Genomic DNA, 23549 nt, shown 5'->3' on the forward strand with positions numbered 1-23549 from the left:
CCCATTTGTCCATTTGGTTTTTTAAAGTTAACTGTACTGGTATATGTTTGGGACATATAACCGTGACCTGTGCTTGGGGACTTGGGACGTGTATACAGCACATCTCAGCTGCGTTCAGTCCCCTCCAGCCCTTCCTCTGCCCTCCTTTCCCTTCTCTTTTCTCTGCGAGGGTCCTCGAGATTCCTGATGAGACAAGCAGAGCCGGGGACAGTCACTGGGCCAAGGGGCAGCGCCCAGAACTGCGAGCCTGGATGGCTCTGCACACATCCCATCTTCGATGCCGGAACCTATCGGACACTTCCTGTGTGCAGGACGCTCTTCCGTGTGGAGACCTGTCTGTGATGCAGGCGTTCCGAGGCTTAGTTTGGTTACTTCTCCTTAGCATTTGGTGCTTGGTGCATCACTGACTCTTGTTCCCAAAGAGCAGTCCTGTTCTGTAGTGGGCGCTGGGTTCCGTGAACGAGGGCTGACCGCTCACACACACCCAGATCACCTTGAGTCTTGGGACTTGGGTGACTTCGGTCTCTCCTGCCCACCCTGGGGAGTGGACCTTTTCTCTTAGAACAGGTTTCTCAGCAGAAATCTGTTCAGAGTAGAATGACCTCATATTCTAGCCTAAGACCCACCAGTCAAGTTAGAAGAGACAAAGGCCAGGGTGGAACAGGGCCTAGTCTGGTCCAGGGTAAGAGGACCCCTGGCCCTCCCCCTGGGTCCGGAAGCAAGCAGAGTAGCAGGTCACAGGTCATCAAGGCCAGCTGCTGTCCGCTCTGCTGTCGCTGGAGGTGGCATTGGCGCTTGGCACCAATTAAATCACCAGGACATGAATCAGTTGGGCACAAGCCATGAATTTCAAGAGAGGAGAGCCATCTAGGTGCCAGGGAGAGGGGCAGGAGGTGGGGGTGCAAGGGGGAGGGCGGGGGAGGGCGGGGGAGGTGCTTGAGGTCACCGCATGTCAGTCAGGACAGGGACTGCTGCATGCAAGGGATCCCGTTGCACCGGGGGACGCTCCAAGACCCCCAGTGACGCCCGTAACCCTGACCACTACTGAACCCATAGATACGATCCTTCTTCCCACTCACACACGCGCCTGTGTTGAGGTTTCATTTATACATTAAGCACAGGAAGAGGTGAACAAAGCAACAAATCATCAGATAGAACAGTTATAACAACGCAGTGTAATAAAAGTTGTGTGAACGTGGCCTCTCGCAAAACACCCGACTGCGTTTTCTCCTTCACTGAAGGGCAGCAGCGTGAGGCTGCTCTCTGGTGACTGTGATGGTGAGCGTCAAAGTGCTTGTGCCTGGTGCCGTCATAAGCGGAACCAGGGCCACTCGAATACCAGGACGTTCGATCCGATAATCGCAACGGTGACGAATGGGCTGGTAGCGTATCCAGAGTGGACACGGTGGCCCGCAGATGAGTCACATCCTGGGTCGGGTGCAGGGGGATGATGAAGCTCCACCCCAGCACCCCGAACGGAGGGCCACTCTGAAAGCTCATAAATTGATTATTTCTGGAATCTTCCGCCGAATAATCTTGGCCCGCAGTTCACTTGCGTAACTGAAACCTCAGATAAGGGTAATTACTCAAATAGAAAAAGGTCAAGACCATTTTTATTTCAAGTATTTCTGCCCAGCCGTCTTTAGAAGGAACAACAGCTCCAGAATCACATAGCCAGCCAGCAGGGAGAGGAAAGATTTCCCGTGCAGTCATCTCACTGGAGAAAAATGGGCCGCGGGGCCAGCAGATGTGCATTTCCCTTCTCTAATGCCACGGAATTTTTAAGGAAGTGTTTGATGTCGTACAACATGCGGCGGATTATATAGACGGCGGGCAATTCATCAGTGTGTACTGCACTTCACATTTACCCGTTTTATTTCTGTAACAGTCCTACCAGGTGGTGAGCTAACTTTCTGTCACTGTGACAAAATACCCGGCACAAGTGACTTAACAAGAGGACAGGCTTCTGTGGCTCACAGCTTCTGCGGCTTTGGTCTGTGCTTGGCCGGCTCCGCTGCTGCTGGGCCTGTGGGAGGGAAAGCTGCTCACATCATGGTGGCCGGAAGCACAGAGAGAAAGGGGAAACGGGCTGGGGACAGGGTATGCTCCCCTGGGGCATGTCTCTTCTGTCAGTGAGGACACTGGGTCAGGAGGGAGACACACATCCGGCCAGGGCTGTGTCTGGGATTGGAACGGCTCACTATACCAGCAGGAGTCCAAGTTGCAAGGGACAATGGAAACTCTGTTACTTGAATTGCGAGGGGCTTCATGTCACCTATTTGAGGCCATCTGAGACCTATGTGTGGTTCAGAGTCCTGATGAAGTTCTCCTGCCTCTGAGGAGATGTTTGGTTCCCATGGAGACAGCCTCAGACTCTATGGAGGTCTGGGGGTGGAGTTCTTCCTCCTTGTTTCCACAGCTACTGCCTCAAACCTTCCCCAGGCTTGAGAGCCAGGCCGGATGGGAGCCGGGCGAGAAAGCACACCTACAGCACTCCTGACCTGCAGCCACCTCCGGAGATACAGCTGGAAGGATGGCCAGAGACAGTGCCGGCTCGCTGGGGCCTGGAGGGACCACTGTGGCCAGGAGAGTCCTGAGCCGAAGGATGGACAGAGCCCCCAGCACCCAGCCATCCAGGACACGCCCACAGGGACAGAAGTCTCACTCCCTGTTGCTCACTTAGTATTCGAGGGCTCTATTGAACATTTTAGAAGGAATGAATTATGGAGAGCCTAACAGGCTTTCAGTCAGTTTGAAGGAAGGACAACTGAACATTGGCCAATGTAAATACCACGGGGGCCGTGGGAACCCAACCCTTGCTGCGTGACCTCGTGGGCAGGGCTTGTCACCTGAATCCGAGGGTGGCAGGGGAGGGCTGCGTCCTCCTTGTCTGTGCCTGGTGCAGGCACACGGGTCACAGACAGCACCGAGTCTAGGGCCCTGCTGAGTGGGGGTACGGAAGTGTCCCTCACGTGGGCCCCCGGGGCTGTGAGTGCACGTGCCCCACGGCTCTCCACAGGTGTGGGTTCCCGGTGCCCAGCCTCCAGCTACCGGCAGGAGACAGGCACCAAGTCCAGGAGGGGGAGCTGGGGCCACGAGCCACGAGCCGTGCTGGGCTGTCTCACTGTGGATGCCGTGGCCGTAAAACCGTATGTAACCCCGACTTGCCACGTGCTATTGCCGGGGAAAGCTGGGCAACGTTTACAGGGGAGCCCGCTGTGTTATTTCCTAGCATGGCCTGCGACTCTACATTTATCTCATCCACAAAATTTCCAGTGAAAAAAGCACTGGGAAGACGAGAGCTCCGTCCATACCCGCAGACTCACTTCGGAGCCTCTGCCTGAGCGCCAAGTGAGATGCGGGGCGCCGAGGAACTGTTCTTACGATTTCGCAGTGGTTTTTGCTCAGAGTGATTCCCTGGAGATTCATCCAAGTCGAGTGTGTCAATAATTTGTTCCTTTTCATTGTTTTATGTTCTGTAGTCAGATGTCCCGCAGTGTGACAAAATTCCCCTGATGAAGAACCTCTGGATTGATCCAGTTTGGGCAACCATGAAAGAAGTGATTCTGAGCACCTGGGAGCCTGCTCTTGGGTGGATGTTTTCATTTCTGTTGGAGAAAGGCCCAGGAGTGCAATTGCTGGACGAGAGGATAGTTGAATAATTTGACTTTTAAGAGCCCACCCCCCTGTTTTTCAGAGTGGCTTAAACACCCTGTATTCCCTACAACAAGGCTCAAAGGATGCCATTTCCAAGGCCCTTGGCAGCATCTGGAGAGATCACGATTTCTGTTTAGCCACACCGATTGGTACCCACAGTTTTAATCTGGGTTTCCCTGAAGGCAAACGTGTCCCGCATCTCCCCGTGAGTTGGCTTGCCCTCGATGAACTATCTCTTCAGGTCTATTGTCCATCTTCTAACTAGATTGTTTTCACTGTTGGGTTTTGAGGGTTATTTTTATATTCTAGGCCCAGCCCCTTTGCCTAATGTGAATTTGCATGCATTTTCCTGGTCTGCAGCTTGTCTTTCCAGCCCTGTCTCCCGGTTTTGCAGAGGGAAAGTGTCTCACTTTGGGGAGATCCAATGGTTCAATGCTTCCTTTCTGTATCACGCTTACAGTGCCAAGCTGAGACTCTGCTTACTTCGTGCTAGCTCCCCCGTGATTTTTGCCCTAAATGTTTTATGGTTGCACATTTTTCGATTACTCCTGAGTTTTATTTCAGGTCTGAATTGTGGATGATGGCTCCCCCATGCCAGTGGATGGCCAGCTGTCTCAGCATTGTCTGGCAAGAGTCTATTTTTTCCCACTGAACTGCCGGTACTCCTTTGCCAAAATCATTTAGAGGTATTTATAGGAATCTATTTCCAAGTCTCCTGCTTTGTTTTGTTGCTCTATGTGTCTGTCTCTCTGCCACCACTGCCTGTCCTAACTTTGGTGCCTGTGATGGCAAATCTAAGTGCCTGTAATAGGACACCTAAGTATGGTGCATAGGACTCCTCCTGCTTTATCCTTCAGTGAGGGGAACCTTTCCGAACTCTCAATGATACAAACAGCCCGCTGCACCAAGCGTGCTGTAGGTTCTCCACCAAAGCTCCAGGTTGTGTCATTTCCTCCATGTCACACAATATGGTGGTTTTTCTTTAGCTGGGTGAACTCTGAACCTGACGCCCTATAGCTCGCTCTCCGGGTCAGGCAGAGGAGAAGCACCTGACGCGGCTTCCCTGCAGGAGAGAGTGGCTTGGCTGTCAACTGTCTGCCCCTCCCCCTCGCTGCCCTCTGCTCCCCCTTGCACTCTAGTGCACTGGGACAGCTGGCTTCCATGTCCTCCCTGGCCATCAAGTCCCCACTCCAGCAGGAGGGCAGCCAGGCAGCTCGGGCCCTCTCACGCCCCACCACTTCAGAGGAGACCCCAGCCTTTTAGAAGAAGGGACAGGCACCTGGAGTGGCCGAGCTCAGAAGGGAGGGATCTGGGCCCCTTCTTCGCATGCCCGGCAGGCACAGCAAGCTTTCCGCCCAAACCGCATCAGATGGGAAGGGCTGGCAGTGGCGGAGACCCACAGCCGGCTGTGGCCACTGGATCTGGTGACATCAGGACTCCTGGCTGAGCGACACTGTACTGATTCACGGTGTCCCTCCGAACTGAGCGAAAGAACCCTAGCCTGGCTGACAATACTCACAGCCGAGAAAGTCAGTCAGTACAGGAGGGGCAGGGCCAATGCTATGGGAGAAACTGGAATCTCTTAATATGTATTTTAAGGGAAGGCCACTCGCTCTCCCTGTGGAGGGCTGGGAGGAGCTGACCGTGGGTATGTCTCAGGCAAACATCTAGCCCCTTTTGACAGTGGGGTGCAGCTCTGTGAGGTGCCCCAGAGCTTTCCAAGGGGTGAGGTGGGAGCCTGGGTCCAGCTTTATCACCCACTGAGTACTCAAACACTCAGGCACCTTACGTGTGTGTGTGTGTATGTGTGTGTGTATGTGTTTCCCTAGGACCCAACCCACAGGCGCTTTGCTACTGAGCTACATTCCCAACTTTTTAAAATTTTGAGACAGTCTTGCTAAGTTGCCCAGGCTGAGCTTGAACTTGAGATCCTCCTGCCTCAGCCTTACAGAGCCCTGGGATTACAGGCCCTTTCCTTAACTATATGCCCTGCCCTAGAGCATTCTCTGTAACTCCCTTAGCTAACTTTTAGGGTTGTAAGGATGAGAAAAGAGCCTCCTTGTTTGGGGACTGTTTCGTTGTGAGTGTTTGCATGCTTCCTAGAGCGAGCCTGTGAGACCAAGGGGCGGCCACACTTTCTGCTGTCACCTGCAGTCTGCGCCTTGGCGGAAGCCCCCCGCGCGTGGTTGGAGTTTTGGCCCGAAGGGCGGAGAAGGAGAAGGTGGCAGGAATCTAACAGATTAGGGACCGGGCTCAGCCCGACCTGGCCTGTGTTTGACTTCAGGGAAGGTGTGCTAGCAAAGCCGTGCAGCATGCACCCCCGTGGGGCGCGGCCTGGGGACCCCCCCAAAGTCAAACACCCGCCTCTGTACCTGCCTGACTCACCGCTGCGGGAGGGAGGCCACGCCTCTCCTCCTGTTTGAGGGGAAAAGCAAAACCATTACTTTGTGTTTTTAAAAATACAGTATTTTTAATAATGAAGGTGAATGACTTGCGTTTCAGGACTAGGTCAGGGAATAGGAACACGGCCCAGGAAAAAGACCCTCTCCCCTGTCTGCTGTCCCCGGGCCCCTGGCCTGGGTTCTGGCTTCTTCCCACTGCGTCACCTGTAAGCTTTCGCGTCCACTTCTTTCTGTCTTTTGTGGGGTTTTTCCTCTTTTCTCCCCGCAGTTTTTCATTAGTCCTTGTCTGTGATGCAGAGGGAACGCAGACCCGCGGGGACTTGGGAGGGGACACGCTGCAGCCGGCCCCTCCCCCGCCCCTCTCGTCTCTCCCCTCCCAGCCTTTCCAGGAACCAACACCTCAGTTTACTGCTGCTCTGCATTATTTTTAGTCTCGATTTCACTAATTTCTGCTCTAATCTTTATCATTTCTTTGCCTCCATCAGTCCCGGGTTTGGCTTGTCCTTGTCTGTCGAGGCCCTTGAGGTGCACCAGGAGGTTATTTATGTATTTGGGATCACATGGGGCTTTTTCTGTTGTTTTTGTTTTTAATGAGTGGATTCCCGGCTAGAACCCTTCCTCTTAGAACTGCTCTGTTTGTGCCCTACAGCTTTCGGTATCTTGTGCTTCTATTGCCATTTGACTCTAGGAGTTGTTTTTTTTCTCCCAGGGTTCCTTCTGTGATCCACTGATTATTCCATAATGTATTATTTGATCTCGCAGTGTTTGCGTAGTTTCTGAGGCTCCCTTTGCTGTGGATTTCCAGCTTTGATCGGCTGGGATGAGACAGCACGCAGGGGATGGTTTCCATCCTTTTGTACTTATTTGAACACACTTTGCGGCCTGAGGTATGGTCATTTTGGAAAAGCTCTGCATGCTGTTGCGGAAGGTATGTATCCTGCTGTTCCTGGATGAAGAACTCTTCAGGTATCTCTTCGTTCCTGTGCCTGCTTCTTTCTGATTTAACACTGCAGCGTGGCAATTCGTCACGTTGCCATGAATGCCACGGGGGTTCGCCAGGATGGCCCCCGGCAGGTGCGTGTGCGGCTTGTGGGCTGCACTGGGACACCTGCCTGGGCTTGACCGGGAGCAGTGTGAGTTCAGGGCTGGTGTTTCTTGACCCGCAGAGGCTGGGACATTTGTCTTGCCCTGCTGTGCAGTCCTGCTGGCTGCCTTCGTTTCCCTGGCTGCTGTAAGAAACGAACAACCTTCCTGGGTCCTCAGCAGTGTGGCCTTCTTCCAGGGACACCTTTTCTGGCCTCTACCGTCTTGGGTGGTCTTGGAGTTCCCCCATGTTTCCCCCGGTCTCTATGTCACTGCCCCCTGTAGGTATTTGCATCCTCCCTAATGACTCCATCCTAACTGCATCATCTGCAAAGACCCGATTTCCAAAGAGGGTGCTGGGGACACTGTGAAACCCAGGGCACTGCTAAGTGACCCAGGCCACCCTGGGGAAGGCTTGAGGAAAGGCCTTGCTCCCAAGCCTGTTCCTGAGGAGCGTGGACCGTCCTCCTCGAAGGACTGTGGTTCCCTCTTCAGCCTGGCCTCGGAGGCTGGGGCCACAGGGCTTCCAGAGGGTGCTATCTACGGGCTCCTCACCAAGGTGTGGCTCTGTTCTCAAATCTTTTATTTATTTATTTATTTGTTTGTTTCTTTGTTTGTTTTTTGTCTTTTTTGAGACAGGGTCTCACTCTGCAGTCCAGGCTGGTCTTGAACTCACTTTGAAGCCCAGGTGGTCTCCAACTCCCAATGATCCTCCTGCCTCAGCCTCCCCGGAGTACTGGGGTTACAGGCGTGCACCACCACACCTGGCTTTCAAATCTTTATTAATTAATTGGGTGGGTAAAAATTATACATACAAAGTACAATAAAAAATACAGTGGATTTTTAAATTTCAAAAATTTATTACAATAAATGAAGTGCTGCCGTGAATCTCACATCCAACACATGTGTCTCCTCACCCACCCCACTTCCTGCAGCAGCTCTGGGGTCCTCTTTTCTGAGCACGTTTAGTTGCGCTGTGCTGGCTGCCGTGATGTTCTGGATGGACTCAAATCGCTGACTTTTCACGGTCATTTTGACTTTGGGGGAAGAGCGGGAAGTCACACAGGGCTATATCCAGTGAGTAAGGTGGCTGGAGACACGGCGTTGTTTTTATTTCACAGAGAGTGCCCTAAGTGGTTGATCAACACAGGGTGATCATAAAATACGGTGAATGCTTAAATGAAAAAATGTATTACAGTTAGAAGACGCATTGTCACGAACCCCCTCTACCTACTCCCCCACCCCGTCGACCGTGGCCATGTTTCCTTTACTGTAACACATTTCTAATGTTTAAATATCCACCGTACCTTGGGCTCAGCCCTGCACTGATGCTGGACGGCACCCGTCTCAGCGTCTGTGCACCCTCGCGGGGCAGCTACATCAACCTCCGTATCGCGCGGGTCACCGCGGGCAATTAGCGTCCTTCTGTGTTGAGAGCTCTCGCTCCACCTTCACCATGCCCGTGTGTCTGTGACAGGCTGCGAACGCCACCGTGTCGCTGGGTCACTAGGCGGACTCCTCCCCAGCCCGGCCGCTGAGGACGGGAAAGGAAGCGAGGGCAGTGTTGCGGGGCTTGAGCTCCGCTGGCAGGCGGGGTGAGGAGCCGCTGCCAGGCTGCCGGCCTCGGGGACAGGGACATGGCCGGTCCAGGGCCCACCGCAGAGGCACTGAGAGATGGCCCCGAGCCGCCTCCTCTCCTCCTCCCATTCTGCAAAGCCCCACTAGTAGCTGTTTAGAAATACCCAGTTCATTACCAGCCACAGGACACGGGCATGCCTGGTCCTCTCCCACTGCCCGGGACTGTTAGCCGCACTCCTCTGCCCTTATCCCCACCCCTTCCTGCCTCTGGGAACCCCCATTCCGGTCTCCACTTCCGTGAGAGCAACCTGCTCATGTCCTCACCAGCTATTTGCTGCCTCCCTCAGGTAACACCCTCAGCCGTCACCGGGTCGCCGCCTCGTCGGGCTTTCCTTCTGTGTCGGGCCGTGTAGTATTCCCCAGTGTGCGTATGGGTGTGCCTCGTGTGGGCTGCACCCATCCCGTGGCTCCCACAGCTGGTGCAGCAACGGCCTTGGCAGTGTGAGTGTCACTTCCACACACCAACTCCATTCTCTTTTTATTTTGTAATTTTTTTCTTTTCTCGAGGCAGGGTGTTGCTTTGCAGTCGCCTTGCATTCATGGTGATCCCCCTGCCTCAGCCTCCTGAGTGCTGGGGTTACAGGTGTGCGCCACGACGCCCAGCCTGACTCCATCACTTTGGTCATAGAATCGGCGGGAGGAGTTGCCTCGCCCCTTGGCTGTTCTGTTCCCACAGTGCTCAGGGAGCTCCACACTGGTTTCCCCAGTGGCTCCACGCATTTCCCTGCCTGGATGGCGCCTGGGAGCCCTAGGGCAGTGGAGGCCCAGGAGGGCAGGGCGCAGTCGCTGGATCTGCCATAGGAAACTTGAGGCAGCCGTGAGGTAGAGAGTGCACCAGCACTCCCTTCGATTCTCCTGTCACGACCCCTGTCTTCAGGGTTTACTCCCCGCCCCATGGCAATCTCACAGGCTACCCTCCCTCACCATGGTGGGCCCGCACGCGCTGTCCCCACCGAGGTTGCTCCAGTCACTCCACCCCCAAGTTGTGAAGGCAAAGCCAGAGCCTCAGGGATTCCCCCTTACGGATTTCCCCCCTGGGTGGGAACTGGGCAATAATCACAGCCAGGAATGATGGTGCACACCTGTAATCCCAGCACCCTGGGAGGCTGAGGCAGGAGGATCAAAGGTTTGAGCCCAGTTTTGGCAACTTAGCAAGCAACTTAATGAGCCTGTGTCTCAAATATAAAGGGCTGGCGGTGTCGCTCAGTGCAAAGGCCCTGGGTTCAATCCCCAGTACTGTCTCATGAGTCCATGCAGCTGGTTAAAAGGTGCTGACCTTCCTCCCCCCTTCCCTTTAGATTTTCCTCAGCAGAACATCCCACACACAGCCAAGGTCCCACAGTGCCCTCCCATACTCCGTTTCTCCTGCTTCTTCCCAGATGTGCTGTATGCTGAGGCAGGTGGGTCTCCTACCTACCTGTACGTGTGCCGTTATTATACTTTGTCCCGGTTCCAGTCCCCCTGTGTGGCATGGGTTGACACATTTTGGAAATCTCCATCATAAATGGTGATATGTGTTAAGACAGAGGCTTATTTTATTCTTCACTTAACTTTGTATGTAAAATTTCTCATTGGGTATTCATTTTAATCTTCTGCAATTATATAAATATATAATGTATATAAAGTGTATATTCTATGTACAAAAGGTGATCAAAACATACATTCTGTCGTTAAATTTTGAAAGACACAGTGTCACGAATTCCCTTCAGAATCCTCCCCCTCCCTCACATACACTCATCCCACCGTCCTGGCCGCTTTCTGCGGCAGCTCTGGAGTCCTCTTTCCTGAGAGTCTTTATAAGGTGTGATCAAAGCTAGGGTGACTGCCATCCAGCAGGAAGACAGCTCCTAAGAACGCGACGCTGGGTGCTCCTCCGCCTTATTCACCGGATCTGGCACCGTGTGGCTTCTGGCTTTTCCCCAAAGTCAAAATGACCAGAAGGAGAAACATGTTAAATCCATTCAGGACACTGAGGCAGCCAGGACAGCGCAGCTAAGACCCTCAGGGGAGAGGACTCCAGAGCTGCTGCAGGAAGTCGCAAAGATGATGGGACGAGTGTGCTTGATGCGACAGGGAGGATTTTGAGGGGGATTCATGCCAGTGTGCCTTTTAGTGCAAGAAGTTTAAGCACTCACGCTGTGTGTTGCGCATAGTTCATAAAAGTGTAAAAGGCCCTCTGCTGTACACACTATACCTTAATATGACTGCACTGCACTGAGTGTATCAGTTCCTCGTCCCCTTCTGTCAGGAGCACTTCTGAGCATCCACTCTTCTCTCTCTCCGCTCTTCGCTCCCTCCCTGCCTTTCTACACGTCGCACGCAGGGCTGCAAAGCCCACTCCACCCAGGCGTCCTTCCGCGCGCGTGCGCACTCACGCGTCCTTCCGCACATGCGCACACACTGCTCGGGGGCCCTCACGGAAGCACAGCTCGGCCACAGCCAGCATCACCTACTCTTCTGCCGAGAGCTGCACGACTTGCTCTCCAGTCTCCGGGGTGCTGTTGCTGAGCCTGGACAGCTGAGTCCTGCGAGGTCCCCGTCACTATGCCCGGCCCCCCTTTTTTGTGGGAACTCAGCCCTCCTAGCAGAGGTCCCGCCTGCAGACCCCAGCCCTCTTGGGGCTGCATTACAGGGAGGGCTGGGCCCTGGCAAGGAAAAAAGAACAGTCTGGCTGCCGCAGCTCTAACCCAGGCTCCCTCCCAGGGGCTGTGGACTTCCTAGGAAAAAGAGAAGCTGAGTGTGGAGGTGCACCCCTGTAATCTCGGCACTCTGGGAGGCTGAGTCAGGAAGATCTCAAATTTGAGCCCAGCTGAGGTGAATTAGAGATCTGCACAGACCCTGTCTCCAAATGAACAATAAAAAAGGGGGTCGGGATATAGCTCAGTGCAAATCGCCAGTATCACCACCACCACCACCAAAAAAGAAACCTGTACTGGCTGCTGTCGCAGTGCCCCTTTCACACCCCGAATCGGCCCTGGTGAGCTCAGCGTTAGCTGGGACAGAAGGCCAGGCCAACCCACTCCGCCCCGGCCCAGGGTCACTCTGGAGGAGCTACCACATGAGAGAAGGGCTTCCTGACTCAGGTTCCAGCCCCACAACGGCCCCACCCCGGCGCCTCTCACAGTCAGCGGTGACTCCTTAGGTAAACGCTGCCTCGACTCTTTAGGCAAACAGGGCTGGGGTATAAAGACAGCGCCGCTGGGTCCCCAGCCGACTCCATCTGCTCCGCAGTCCAGAGGCCAAGCCGCCATGGAGCGCAAGGTGACCTGCGTCCTGGCTGTCGTCCTCATGCTGGTCTTTGGCACGCTGGCTGGGGCCCAGACAGGTAAGGCAGCCTCGTGCGCGGCCGGGGCCGGCAGGAGCATCCCTGGCCGATCCCGTCTTCCAGCACAAACCCTCAGTGCCGTGCTGCGGTTAGTGTCACACTGTGGTAGGAGTTTTGGGTATCTGGCATAGAGATAGCACTTCCTGTCGGGCGTGTTGGCACACCCTTGTAATCCCAACGCTTGGGAGGCTGAGGCAGGAGAGGATCCCTACAAGTTGGAGGCCAGACTGGGCTACACAGGGAATTCAAGTCCCGCCTGAACTGCATAGCAGGAGCTGTGACTGCGAGTGTTGGGGTTACAGGCGTGGGCTAGCATGCCCGGTGTGTGAAGTGTTTCTGATCTGGATATTTTTGCACATTTTTATTATTACACCTCCTTGAGTGAAAAAAGAAAAGAAAAGGAAAGGGAGCTGGCCGGGCTGTGGAAAGCACCCCCTGAGCTGCGAGGGTCCAGGTCACTGTCGCTGGAGGTGGGAGACCCAGTTTTCGGGGTGGGGGAACAGCAGAAAGGGCTTGCCAGCGCCCCCAGGTCAACGGTCCCACAGAGGGACAGGAGGAACTGAAACTCCGCCCCCCTGGGCGGCTCCCAAGACCCCCCTGACTTGGGGCCAGTGGGTGGGCGCATCAGGGCAGCAGGAAGGGGCGACAGCAGGCCACACTTCGGAGACGGAGCGGCCATGACGGGGCGGAGGGTCCCCCGGTGGCCTGACCCCAGAGGGTCCTGTTCGGTGTGATAGCCACCCCCACCCCGTCTTCTGGGGGCTGATTTTGGGATCCCGGGGTCCAGGAGCCCATGACAGGGCCGCCTGGGTTCCGTGATCACACACCCAGTGCTCCAGTTTGGTTCCTGTGTATAGCAGGGCGGCTGGTGTCCTCCCAGCACCTCGAGGGCCCGGGACGGACCCGGGGACAGAGATGGCAAGGCCCACGCCGCATCCTTCAGGGGCCCCAACCAGATCTTAGCAGGATCCGGAGGCACAGCCCCAGGGTCAGGCCCTTGTGCCCCGGCCCCCAATAGCGGCAGATCCCCCCACCTGCTCCCCTTCAGACCCACGTCACCACGGCCTGTCCAGCGGTTCCCTTTGCTCCCAGCGTGAAATCACCCTGTCTGGTCTTCTGCACCGGCCGGTCCTCCCCCGCACCCCCCAGACCCGCCTCGCATCCTTCTGCGGCCTCCCCTCAGAGCGCCCCCTGCACCCACAGTGTCCCCGCCTCCTTCTGCAGGAAGCCCTCCCAGCTTTGCCCTTCCATCCTGTCCGGGGTCCTCCAGGAGCGCCCCAGCTCACAGTTCTCGGGCACACAGGGAGCCCCGCACTGTGCTGCCTCGGACCTTAGACCCAGCCTCTGAGCGACAGCGCCCCTGTTTGGATGTCTGGGTCCCTGTCACCCAGCCGGAGCACCCAAGAACCGTGCTCTGTAACTATGTATCTGATGGGTGGATGCATTTGTGGGCAGCGTGGGCAGCCCTGCCCCAGGCACCACGGCCCCTGGCCCACGTTCCCTGACTCCTGCCCGCCCTGCCAGAGACCTGCGAAGTGGCCCCCCACGAGCGCTCGAACTGCGGCTTCAATGGCATCACGCGCAAGGAGTGCGAGGCCAAAGGCTGCTGCTTCAGCGACACGTTCCGCGGCGTCCCCTGGTGCTTCCACAAGCAGCAAGTCCCCGTGGAAGAAGGTGCAGCCTTGGGGTGCCCGGGTGCGGGGTGGGGGTGGACAGGCAGCCACAGCAGTGTGGAGCCCTCGCCTTTGCCGGAGTCCTCCTGCTGAGTAAAACCGCAGTTCTTTCCAAGTGAGAAGAGCTCACCCGAGCCTCTCTTCTGACTCCCGCAGAGGAAGAGTGTGTCTTCTAGTGGCTGCTCCTGCCGGGACCCGTGGCCTCCTGCCCCGGTACGATCCTGCCCTTGGTGGCCCTGGAGCTTGGCGCCCCCCCGGGAGACAGAGCCTCTCCCTGCTGCAGCCGGTGAGGTCATGAGACACAGATCGACGCCCTGGATTTTCATACTCAAAATCGGCTTAAAATTAAAAGAGAGGAGTGGTTACTTGTGCTTCTTGTCCTTTCACAAGGGACATCTGACATTTGCACCTCTGGTTCTTGTCGTGGGCCACACTGTCACTGGGGCCTCCCCGCTCCGTGAGGTGGGCATGGGCGCTGGCAGGTGGGGTCTGCTGGGTGCCCAGTGGCCGGCCGGGTCGCCCCTGCCCGCGGCTGCTGGCGCCCTGGCTCCCGCCACGTGACACTCGCTGTGCTGGCCCAAGCCCCGAACTCTCTCACTCCTCCACATTCCCGCACGGCAGCTGGCTCGGGAGACCTGGGCGTGTGTCTGGGGTCAGCAGTGACCGTGCTGAGGGCAGCGGGGGGCTGGCATCTTCAGGGCCCTTCCACACCCCCAGGTCTGTACAAAAAGAGAAGAGAGGAGAGGGACACAGAAGCCAAAGTCACCCTCCTGCTGACGCAGGACAGATGCAAGGGGACCGAGCCTTTTGCAGCTGCCGGCTGGGTCCCAGCCATGTGTGGCCCCGAGAGAGAAGCATGGGGGGGCCCCAGAGCCCTGGTGGGGAGCATGGAAAGATGACCCCAGTTGCTCCTATTCCCGGGGGCTCCGCCAAAGCCAAGCAGGCCGGGGGCCCTGGATTCCCAGCCCCGACCCCAGGTGTCCTAGGCTGGCTACAGCCCGCACCCTTGCTCCTGGGGACGCTGGGGCTCTGAGACGCCTGCCCTGCAGCCAGCTGGCTCCAAGGAGAGGGGACGTGCTGCGCCTGGGGGCCACCCCGCCCAGCTAGGGCGCCCTTCCCAAGCCCTTGGCCTCCAGGGGAGAGGTAGGAGGCTGAGAAGCCGGGGATCCTCTCCGCAGAGATGCCCAGGAACAAGGAGGACTGGTTCTCCACACACAGCATGTGGTCATCTCTCAGCATCCATGGGGGCTGGTTCAGGACTCCCGCAGGTCCTCTACGTGACATGGAGCATAGTATTGCCCAGTACCATGCAGGCCCTCTCCGGGTGGCTTGCAGTGCCTGGCACAGTGTGAATGTAAATAGTTGTCATCTTGTATCTTTTGAGGGAATAAGGACAAGAGAAAACACCGCCAACCAGGTGTGGTGGCACACAACTATAATCCCAGCCCTCAGTAGGCAGAGGCAGGAAGATCCCTCCAGTTCAAGGCCAGCCTGGGTTACATGGTGAGTTCAAGGCCAGCCTGAAGTACATGGTGACATTTGGTTTCAAAAATCAGAAAAACAGGCTGGGGATATGGCTCAGTGCTGGAGCCTGGACTCGATCCCCAGCCCCACACTCACACCCCCACCACACACATGCACCAGCGCAGCAGCTGGCACATGCCTGCAATCCTAGCACTGTGGGAGGCTGAGTCAGGAGAATGGTAAATTCAAGCTCATTCTAAGCTACTTAGTGACTTGGCAAGATGCTGTTTCAAAATATAAATAAATAAATAAATAAATAAATAAATAAATAAATAAATGAGAGAGAGAAGTTCTGGTGACCTCAGTATGAAGGCCGTGGGCTCCATCCCCAGCAAGGGAGAGAAAATCACACAGTACGGACAACTCCTGCGTAAGCACCAAGTTCTTCCGGTGTCTTCCGGTCCCTGTTGGTTGCCTGTGGGAACAGGGACCGTGACGGTGGGTGGGCTGCCACCCTCGAGCTGCGGCGGAGACGGGCACTGAGGGGCGGCCTCTCCCGTGAGCCCAGAGAAAAACCCGGGCTCCCCTCTGCCCGTCCGTAGAGTGTCTGATCCACTCTGCCCGACAGATGCCAAGCTTGGGCCCCTCGGAAGCTCAGCCTGGGGTCACCGCGGACTCCACTGCTGCCGCCTGGCCCCAGGGTGGGGACAGCGCCCGATCCACGCCCTTCCTCCCTGCTCCGCCCAGGGCCCGGCGCAGGCGTGGCTGAGGGTCATCAATCATGGCCTTGGATGTGGCTGGCCCATGTTGGGGTGCAGCCTGGGGTCTCTGGGGTCCCGCTGGTGTCCTGTGCCCTCTGCACTATTCTCAGAGCAGGGAGATGGGGTCCCCGTGATGTCACACAGCGGCCCAACTCCTGGGCAGTGCCTGCCGGCTCCTGCCCGCTCCCACCCAGATTTGCTCCTTACAGAACGGGGGGAGAATTCACTTTCCCACCTCTTCCAGCGGAGGTGGCCGTGGGATTGTGGTGGTGAGACACAGAGAAGCAAAGGTTTGGGGAAGGCTTTTCTTCCTGGATAAAGGCGGGCTCTCTGGCCAGGCCCTGCAGCCAGAGTTTGGATGTCATGGTACACGAGTTCCTTCTGGTGCTTCAGCAGCCATTCTGTGATACTGAGGAAAAGCTAGAGCTAGAACCGGGGCATCCTGAGGCTTCTGATTTGACTCCTGTGTCCATGCACTGTGCTAAGTAAACCAAGTGTCCCTGTGGGCGATCTGCTGCTTGCTGGGGCTCCTGAGATTTGATTGCACTTTCCCGGAACTGAAGAGTATCAGAGACTCAGGCAACCCCAAGCCTGGCAGAAGCTGGGGGCTCACTAGAAATCACCTCCCTTTGGTCACACAGAGCTGTGTGGTTTTAAATGACGATTTCCAGGGAGTCAGGAGCCCCCTGCTGGGGCAGCTAGCAGAGGAAGGGCATCTCGTGGGCAGGTGCCAGGCCAGGTGACAGGGAAATACTGCCACCCTCCATTTTCCCTGGGTTCCTGCAGGTGGAGGAGCACATGGATCCAGGACAGCAGCCTCACCTGCTGCCCTGCCTTTGGGTTCTGCAGAGACCCCCCAGGCGCCTCTGCTGTCCTGACCTCTGGCCACACCTCCTAGAAGTGGCCTCAGCTCCACCAGCGGGACCCGGGGCTCCTGGGCACCAGGGCAGGAAGGGTCGCGGTCACCCACAGGATCCACCCCCTGGTGGGGCCCTGCAGTCCCCTGCCCCAAGCACATGAGGGTGGGCTTGGGGGCATCGGCAGAGCACAGCCGTGGGTCTCTGACACCAGGACAGTCGCACAGGCAGGAGAGTTCCAACAGTGGGCAGCAAGAGGGTACGTGGGGGCCACGTGGGCCGGGAAAACCTGGCAGAGGGGCTGCTGGGGGAGAGGCACGTGGGGCGAGCGAGGGTCCGGAAGTTTAAATTAGAACAAAACTTATTCCAGTAAGGTTTTGACACAGTACCGAGGACCGTGTGATTAGCACCTTTGAAGCCAGGGGAGGATTTTGGGGGGACTCACAGTAATGTGTCTTTTACTGTAACACATATATAAAAATTTAGACACTGTATTTCATGGTCATACCATGTTGATCAACTGTTTACTGCAATTTCTGTCAAACAAAAACACAGCGCTGTGTCCTCACCCACCTTCGTCACGGGATCTGGCACCGGCTGACTCCCAGCTCTTCTCCAAAGTTAAAGTGACCACGAGGGGGAAACACTTTGATGCTGGGAGTGGGGGTGCACACGTGTAATCCCAGTGCTCGGGAGGCTGAGGCAGGAGGATCGTTGCAAGTTTGAAGCCAACCTGGGCTACAAAGTGAGCGCAAGGCCAGCCTGAATTGCAAAGAGAGAGCTTGTCTCAAAAAGACAAAAAAAGAAATGTTTTGAATCGATTCAGGACATCGAGACAGACAGGACAGTGTGGTGAAGCCATCAGGAACGAGGACTGCAGAGCTGAGGACCAAGGGGAAGGGGCTGTGTGCAGGGAAGCCGGCAGAGGGCTTAGAGGGGATTCACAGAGCTGTCTTTTACTGTAATAAATGTATTTTTAAAACTGGACATTCACTGTATTCGCAGTGAGTGCCTGTGTGTGTGTTTTCCTGTGTGCATGTGGGTGCGTGCATGTGTATGTGTGTGCATGTGTGTATGTGTGTGCACGTGTGTGCATGCCTGTGAGCACTCGTGTGCGTCTGTGGGTGTGCATGGGCTGGGTGTAGGGACAGAGAGAAGAGACAGACAGGGTGCTGCTTCTGTGGTTGTTGAGCCCCGTCCCCCCAGGGCCCCTCCAGCCACCTCCACCGTGCCCTCACATCCTGCCCACCCTGCTGCCCCCTCCTAGTACCCCAGTGTCCCTGGGAACAATGTTTCTGAGCCATTCGGGCTTCCTGGGAGCGGTGACAGGGCAGCATGTCCCTGATGCCACGGCAGCGAGTCCCTGGGCAAGGAGGCCGGGAGGCAGCGGCCTTCCTGGGCTCAGGGCACTGGCCCTGTGTGATGTGGGAACTGAGCACACTGCGGTGACGACCGCCACCAGGAAGAGGAACAGCCCTGCTGAGAAGTTGAGCCCAGGCTCACCCCAAGGGTGCTTGAAGGGCCGAGTCCCTCACACCTTGGGGAAGACACTGGGTGAGGTTGAGCGCATGGGACCAGTGCTCCCAGTGCCCCAAAGGTGCGGGTCCTATGTGGGGTGGAGGCCACGCTGGGACTCTCGCCTCTGTGTGGGCTGCTTGGCAGCGGGCAGCCTCACCTGTGTGTCTCTCCCTCAGCCACAGAACCCGTCAGCCGAGGTGAGTGCCAGCTCACGCTGTCCCTGACTGGCCAGACACACACTGTTCCTGCTGGCTGTGGCGTCTTGTACATTGTGCTCCTCCTACTGACCCAGAGAACCTTCTAGAATGTTCCATGTCCCTGAAGCTGAACCTTCTAGAATATTCCATATCCCTGTAGCTCTTCAGACAAAAGGCCAGACAGCCTCTCACAGGGAGAGTCACTGTGGGGAAATCTCAGAGGCAGATGGCCGGGGGCTGCGTGCGTGGTGTCCCCCTCACCCCAACACAGACTCAGGATGTGGGTTGGGATCCAGGTTCTTCGACAGGCTGAAGAGTGGGGTGGGGTGTGTTCTTGGCTTCCTATACCACAGGGTCCCACCAACCTGGCACCAAAAATAAAAGTCTCGGCCCCGAGCGTGAACAGTGTCTGCTCTTTATTCTCTAAATGATGCAGTGACAACTGTGTTGCCAGTGTTGACGCTGTATTGGGGGTAACGTCTAAATGGAGGCAGGTTAGAATAAACGGGAGGCTGCGTCGGCTCTGGGCACATCTGATGCCGCTGTCCCTCAGAGCTGCTCCTGCGGTCGCTTGGTGCCCCCTCCCGCTCCTCCATCTTGCGTGGTGTGTTGGTTTGCTGCAGCCCCAGAGACCTCCAGCCACAGACGTCGATCGTCCCAGAGTCGGGGTGGCCAGAAGTCTGAGAGCCTGGTGCCCGCCCTGTTGGTGGTCTGAGGCCCCGACAAAGGGTCCCCCGCTTGCTGCCTGTTTACACGGGCGCCCTCTGTGGGTCTGGGGTCCGCGCGGCCCATTCTGCTCCAGGTGGCAAGGAAAAAACAGTCTCGGGGAGCCGAAGAGGTGGGAGGGGCAGGCTGTGGGCCACCAGGACGCTTGTGCAGGGACAGGTGATATTATGCCTGGGCCTGGCCGCTTTCACGCACTGTGGGAGCTGGCCATCTGTAAGATGAGAAAGGAGGGAACCAGCGGGGGCGTTAGCACAGGACGGGAAGCCCGGGTCCTGATTAGCCCGTGCCTCAGGGCCGGGTCCTGTCATCCCCACATCAGTCACACGCCGGGACCCGTCGGCCCCAGGGGAAGTGGAGGCCCCGAGAGTCATGCGCATCGAGAGGACATGTCCTCCCGAAGCCCTGTCCGTCTGCCCGGGCGGAAACCTCCACTCTGGGCCCTGCTGCCATGGGGAACTCTGGTTCCCTCACCCAAGCCCGAGGTGTGTGCTCCCCCTGAGGGCCGAGGCTGCGCCCCTGTCCCCCAACTCCACCTGGGCTGTGGACGGAGTAGCGCACCTCGGGGCTGGATGGCTGGATGTGGTCCCTGCGTTTTTCTCCTCCGCAGCTGGGCATGAACTTGGAGGTTCTGTGGCTTCCGGGGAACTTTCCAGACGACAAGGGGGTTTTGTTCACAGACTGTTGAATTAAAGGTCAAATCAGGAACTAATCCCCCAGCCAAGTTTGGTTTTATAGCCCATTTGTGGGGTTACTAGCTGAGTCGTAGAGAGATAGCACGAACCTAAGAGAACTTCCTCGTCTGCCTTTGTGAGCAGGGGAGGGCTGACGTGTTGAAATGTTTAGTGCTGGTGAGGCTGTCAGGAAACGTCAGCCGGGGAGAAAGACGTCCAGCCGGCTGGTTCCGGAGCTCAGGGCTCGCTGCGAGGTGTTGAGAGCTGTCGGGAAGGAAGGACCAGAGTCGAGGTCCAAGAAGGTTACAGAGCGTGACTCGGACAGGCAGGACTATCCAGGGCATTTCGTCATCGCTCTCGGGTCTTTGTGTGCTCTGACTTGAACTCTGCAGTGGGAGCAAGATGGGTCCGGCAGAGTCATGTCCATTGAGCTGGCAGAGAGCCTGAGGCAAGCCGGTGTCTAGGGAGAAGCAGACGGGGACGGTTTTCTGCATTCGGGCTTAGCTGGCTTGGTGGTGGTAATGGGGGATGGGTCAAGCTCTGTGCTCCTGCAAGCTGACATGGGGGTCTGGCATGGTCCCGAGCACCCCAGCACAAGAGATTCCTGGGTCAGAGACGGGGGCTGTTGTTGCCCCTGGCATAGCAGCACAAGGGCAGCAGGATGCCTGGCCTGGGTCCTTGGTCCCCACTGTCCTGGGATGGCACGGAGCTCCCGGAGAGGAACCTGACCCTGGGGGTCTGAGCTCGCCTGACCTTTGTTCCAGAGAGGGACACCTTGCTTATTTTCCGAGACTGTTTGCCCCACAATCCCCTTGAAGGCAGTCGGTCCCACAGGAAGGCCTGCTCTGCCCTCCCCAGGGTTTCAGGGCTGGTTGGGCCCCCAGCGCCTGGTGGACGGGAACAGCCTCGGTGATAGCCTCACAGAGGGGCGCGTGGGTGGTGTTCGGCCACCCGCCAAGGGAGCGGGTCCAGGCTGTGCGGTATCAGCAGGGTGTGGCGGCCCGAGGCTCCTGCTGGCGGTGGGATAGCTTGTTTCAACACGGCTGTGGGCTGGCACGGAGCAGGATCCACTACTCTTGGATACACAGGCACCGAGCCCGGTCCTTGGAGAGGGAAGGGCGTGGGTGGGAGAGCTATCCCAGGAGCTGTGGGGTGAGGACCCTGGGTTAGGCCACCGGCAGCCCCTCTGTGCCACCGGGTGTCACAGCAGCGCCGAACGAAAGCCTGAATTCTAGGTCTCAAATCATATCGACGCCTCTGTCTGCATCCACACCAGGGAAGAAATCCGGGAAGCTGGAGCAGCGTCTCCCCACCAGGGGCCCGCTAAAGCACATGACTTTCAAGATCAGATTACAGAGGGAGGAGAAAATTAAGACTTATTTCTGTACCATTTCAAAGTAAAATATAAATACTTCTACCTTTATTTTTAAATTCACTTTAGCCCACTTGAAGATTGTAGATAGTACAGAAGTAAGTGGAAGGGTGGGCCCCAAGCGCATGGGGAGCCATGCGGCGGCGAGCGCTATTGCGCACCGGCCCTTAGGCCAGCCGCCGCCGCTCAATTGGGATCTATCATGACACAGAGAAACAGTGACACAATTGGACCACCATGCACCGACTGCAGTTGCCCACCCATGGATGTGTGTGAATCATTGAAACTTTGAACAACCCCTGGGAATATATGCCATACAACGGGCCACTCTTGCTCCTGCCATTGGGAACCAGAAAGGTCCAGAGCCAGCAGAGGAGCAGCTGCTGAACAAGGACTCAGAGAACATGAGAATGCAGACTAAGCCCACGGAGTCAGAGGTCCAGTGGACTGGGGTCACGAGAGCCGCTCGGAAGGTGTAAACCAGGAGGACCTTGCACAATACCTGCAGAGACTCATTGGAAGCCATTCTTCCCCTGACAGTACAGGCTGTGGTGGAGCTCCGGAGAAGTCTGCAGCAGGATTCCTGCTGCCTGTGCTGACAGTTGGGGAGAGGACACTAACTGGTTGTGGGGTCCCAAAGCAATGGGAAGCTGGACAGAAAAAGCTACAAAGACTGGCTTTCACCTCAGATAGCTCACTTGAGATGTTAGTAAGACTTGCCTCCTCAGTATTCTATAGCCATGATGAGGAGGAGGCCAAGGAGAGAAAACAAAGAGACAGAAAAAGCAGCTGCTTTTGCTGCACCACTAAGAGAAACAGATCCCAGGTCTGATTCCCGGGGCTCCAAGAAGAACTCGACAACTGCATTCATCGGCTACCACTGTTAAAAGCCAGGCCATCTCAAGAGGAACTGCCCTAAGAGGACCCATGGGCTATGCCCTGCACGCAAGGGACACCACTGGAGATCGGTCTGCCCTCTGAGGTGGAGGCCCCAGAGCTCAGACCCATGCTACCAGTTAGTCCAACAGGAATGAGAGGGCTTGGGGCATGGTCTGCCTTCTCCCTCTGGCTGGACCGTCATCTCCATCGAGGAGTCCTGGGTAATCATGACTATGGAGGAACAAGAAAACAGCCTGTTGCTAGTCACAGGTGCAAGTCTCTCGGTCCTTCTTTTCAATCCTGGCCTTCCTTCCAGCCGTCATACTTCAGTGAAAGGAGTCACTGGTGAGGAGGTAATACACTATTTTTGACAACCCTTAGGCTGTAACTACTTATTAGATCCTTCTTACATATCTCTGTCTTCCTGAGAAACCACTTTGAAGATACCACCATGTATTACAGCAGCCATTGATATTTTCCTACTAATCTATCCATAACTGTGTTAAGTTTGTAATGTTCCTATCCTATTTCATAATGTATGTTTATTATTATGTGTTTCCTACAACAACCATTGAGAATAGTTAATGATTTTTCAATAGGTCACTCATGTATAGCTCTAGTTATTTTCTTTAGAAGCCACTTTGAAGATACCAAAGTATAGCACAACAACTCTTGATAATCTCCTACCTCTTTTGTCTCTAACTCACTATTATTTGTCTATTTGTTTTCCTGAGAAACTATTTTGTAGATAATAATATGTAAAACGATAGCCATTGATAATTTCCTACCATTTTGTCTGTAATTTGCTAAGTCCCCCCTATTATTATGTTATCCTTCTTTTATTCTTTAAAATTAAAAAAAAAAAAAGAAGTAAGTGGAGTATCTTTTTTAAAGGGCTAGATAGTCAATTTTTATGGTTTGTGTCTAGATATCCCCCCAAAGCCTCAGGCGGACACGGGACGTTTTTGGAGGTGGCTGAATCTAGAGTGTGCAGTTCTGGGAGTAAGGGTGAGTGACTGCTGAATTAGTGCACTGATTGGACTGGCACCCGCCTAATCCCAGCAGTGTGGGTGATATAAAAGGGATAGGAAGAGCCTTGCTGCCCCTTTGCTCTTGTTGCTTTTGCTGTCTTCTGCCACCATCAGCTGTTGCTCCTCTGCCATGTGCCACCCTCCTTGGAGCCAGCCAATTATGCACTAAAACTTACAGACTGTGAGCTAAATAAGCCTTTCCTCCTTTAACCTTGGGTGTCAGATATGTTTGTCTCAGCAACAAGTAAGTGAGACATCAACATTTTAGGTTTTCTGGGCCGTGTGGTCTTTGTCA

The 23549-nt window shown here is 55.8% G+C and overlaps 1 protein-coding gene and 1 long non-coding RNA gene across 4 annotated transcripts; one reads left to right on the top strand and one right to left on the bottom strand.

Moving 5' to 3' along the window:
- The first annotated feature begins 11993 nt into the window (after positions 1 to 11993).
- Positions 11994 to 14025, top strand: Tff1 (trefoil factor 1). 2 transcript variants are annotated; one of them, XM_013506349.1, is made up of 3 exons: positions 11994 to 12105; positions 13630 to 13779; positions 13935 to 14025. In XM_013506349.1, the coding sequence occupies exons 1-3, from the start codon at positions 12030 to 12032 to the stop codon at positions 13952 to 13954; spliced, it is 246 nt and encodes an 81-aa protein (XP_013361803.1). In that variant the 5' UTR covers positions 11994 to 12029; the 3' UTR covers positions 13955 to 14025. The 2 variants fall into 2 exon arrangements, with proteins under 2 accessions (XP_013361803.1, XP_005375886.1); XM_005375829.2 differs by lacking the exon at positions 13935 to 14025 and having other exon boundaries at positions 13630 to 13916.
- Positions 13976 to 18647, bottom strand: LOC102014642. 2 transcript variants are annotated; one of them, XR_001231676.1, is made up of 4 exons: positions 18536 to 18647; positions 17434 to 17557; positions 15603 to 15717; positions 14412 to 14497 (listed from the first exon to the last, which is right to left on the bottom strand). It is a non-coding gene; the product is annotated as an uncharacterized LOC102014642 (long non-coding RNA). The 2 variants fall into 2 exon arrangements; XR_259627.2 differs by lacking the exon at positions 17434 to 17557 and having other exon boundaries at positions 13976 to 14497.
- Positions 18648 to 23549: the final 4902 nt, after the last annotated feature.

Source organism: Chinchilla lanigera, unplaced genomic scaffold, assembly GCF_000276665.1.
Source record: "Chinchilla lanigera isolate Chin_1 unplaced genomic scaffold, ChiLan1.0 scaffold00006, whole genome shotgun sequence".
NCBI classification, from domain to species: domain Eukaryota; kingdom Metazoa; phylum Chordata; class Mammalia; order Rodentia; family Chinchillidae; genus Chinchilla; species Chinchilla lanigera.

Bases quoted from the DNA above. Each gene is read 5' to 3' on its own strand.
- Tff1 (XM_005375829.2), top strand. From the start codon at position 12,030: ATGGAGCGCAAGGTGACCTGCGTCCTGGCTGTCGTCCTCATGCTGGTC. The intron at 12,106-13,629 runs GTAAGGCAGCCT...CCGCCCTGCCAG, and splicing joins GCTGGCTGGGGCCCAGACAG to AGACCTGCGAAGTGGCCCCC.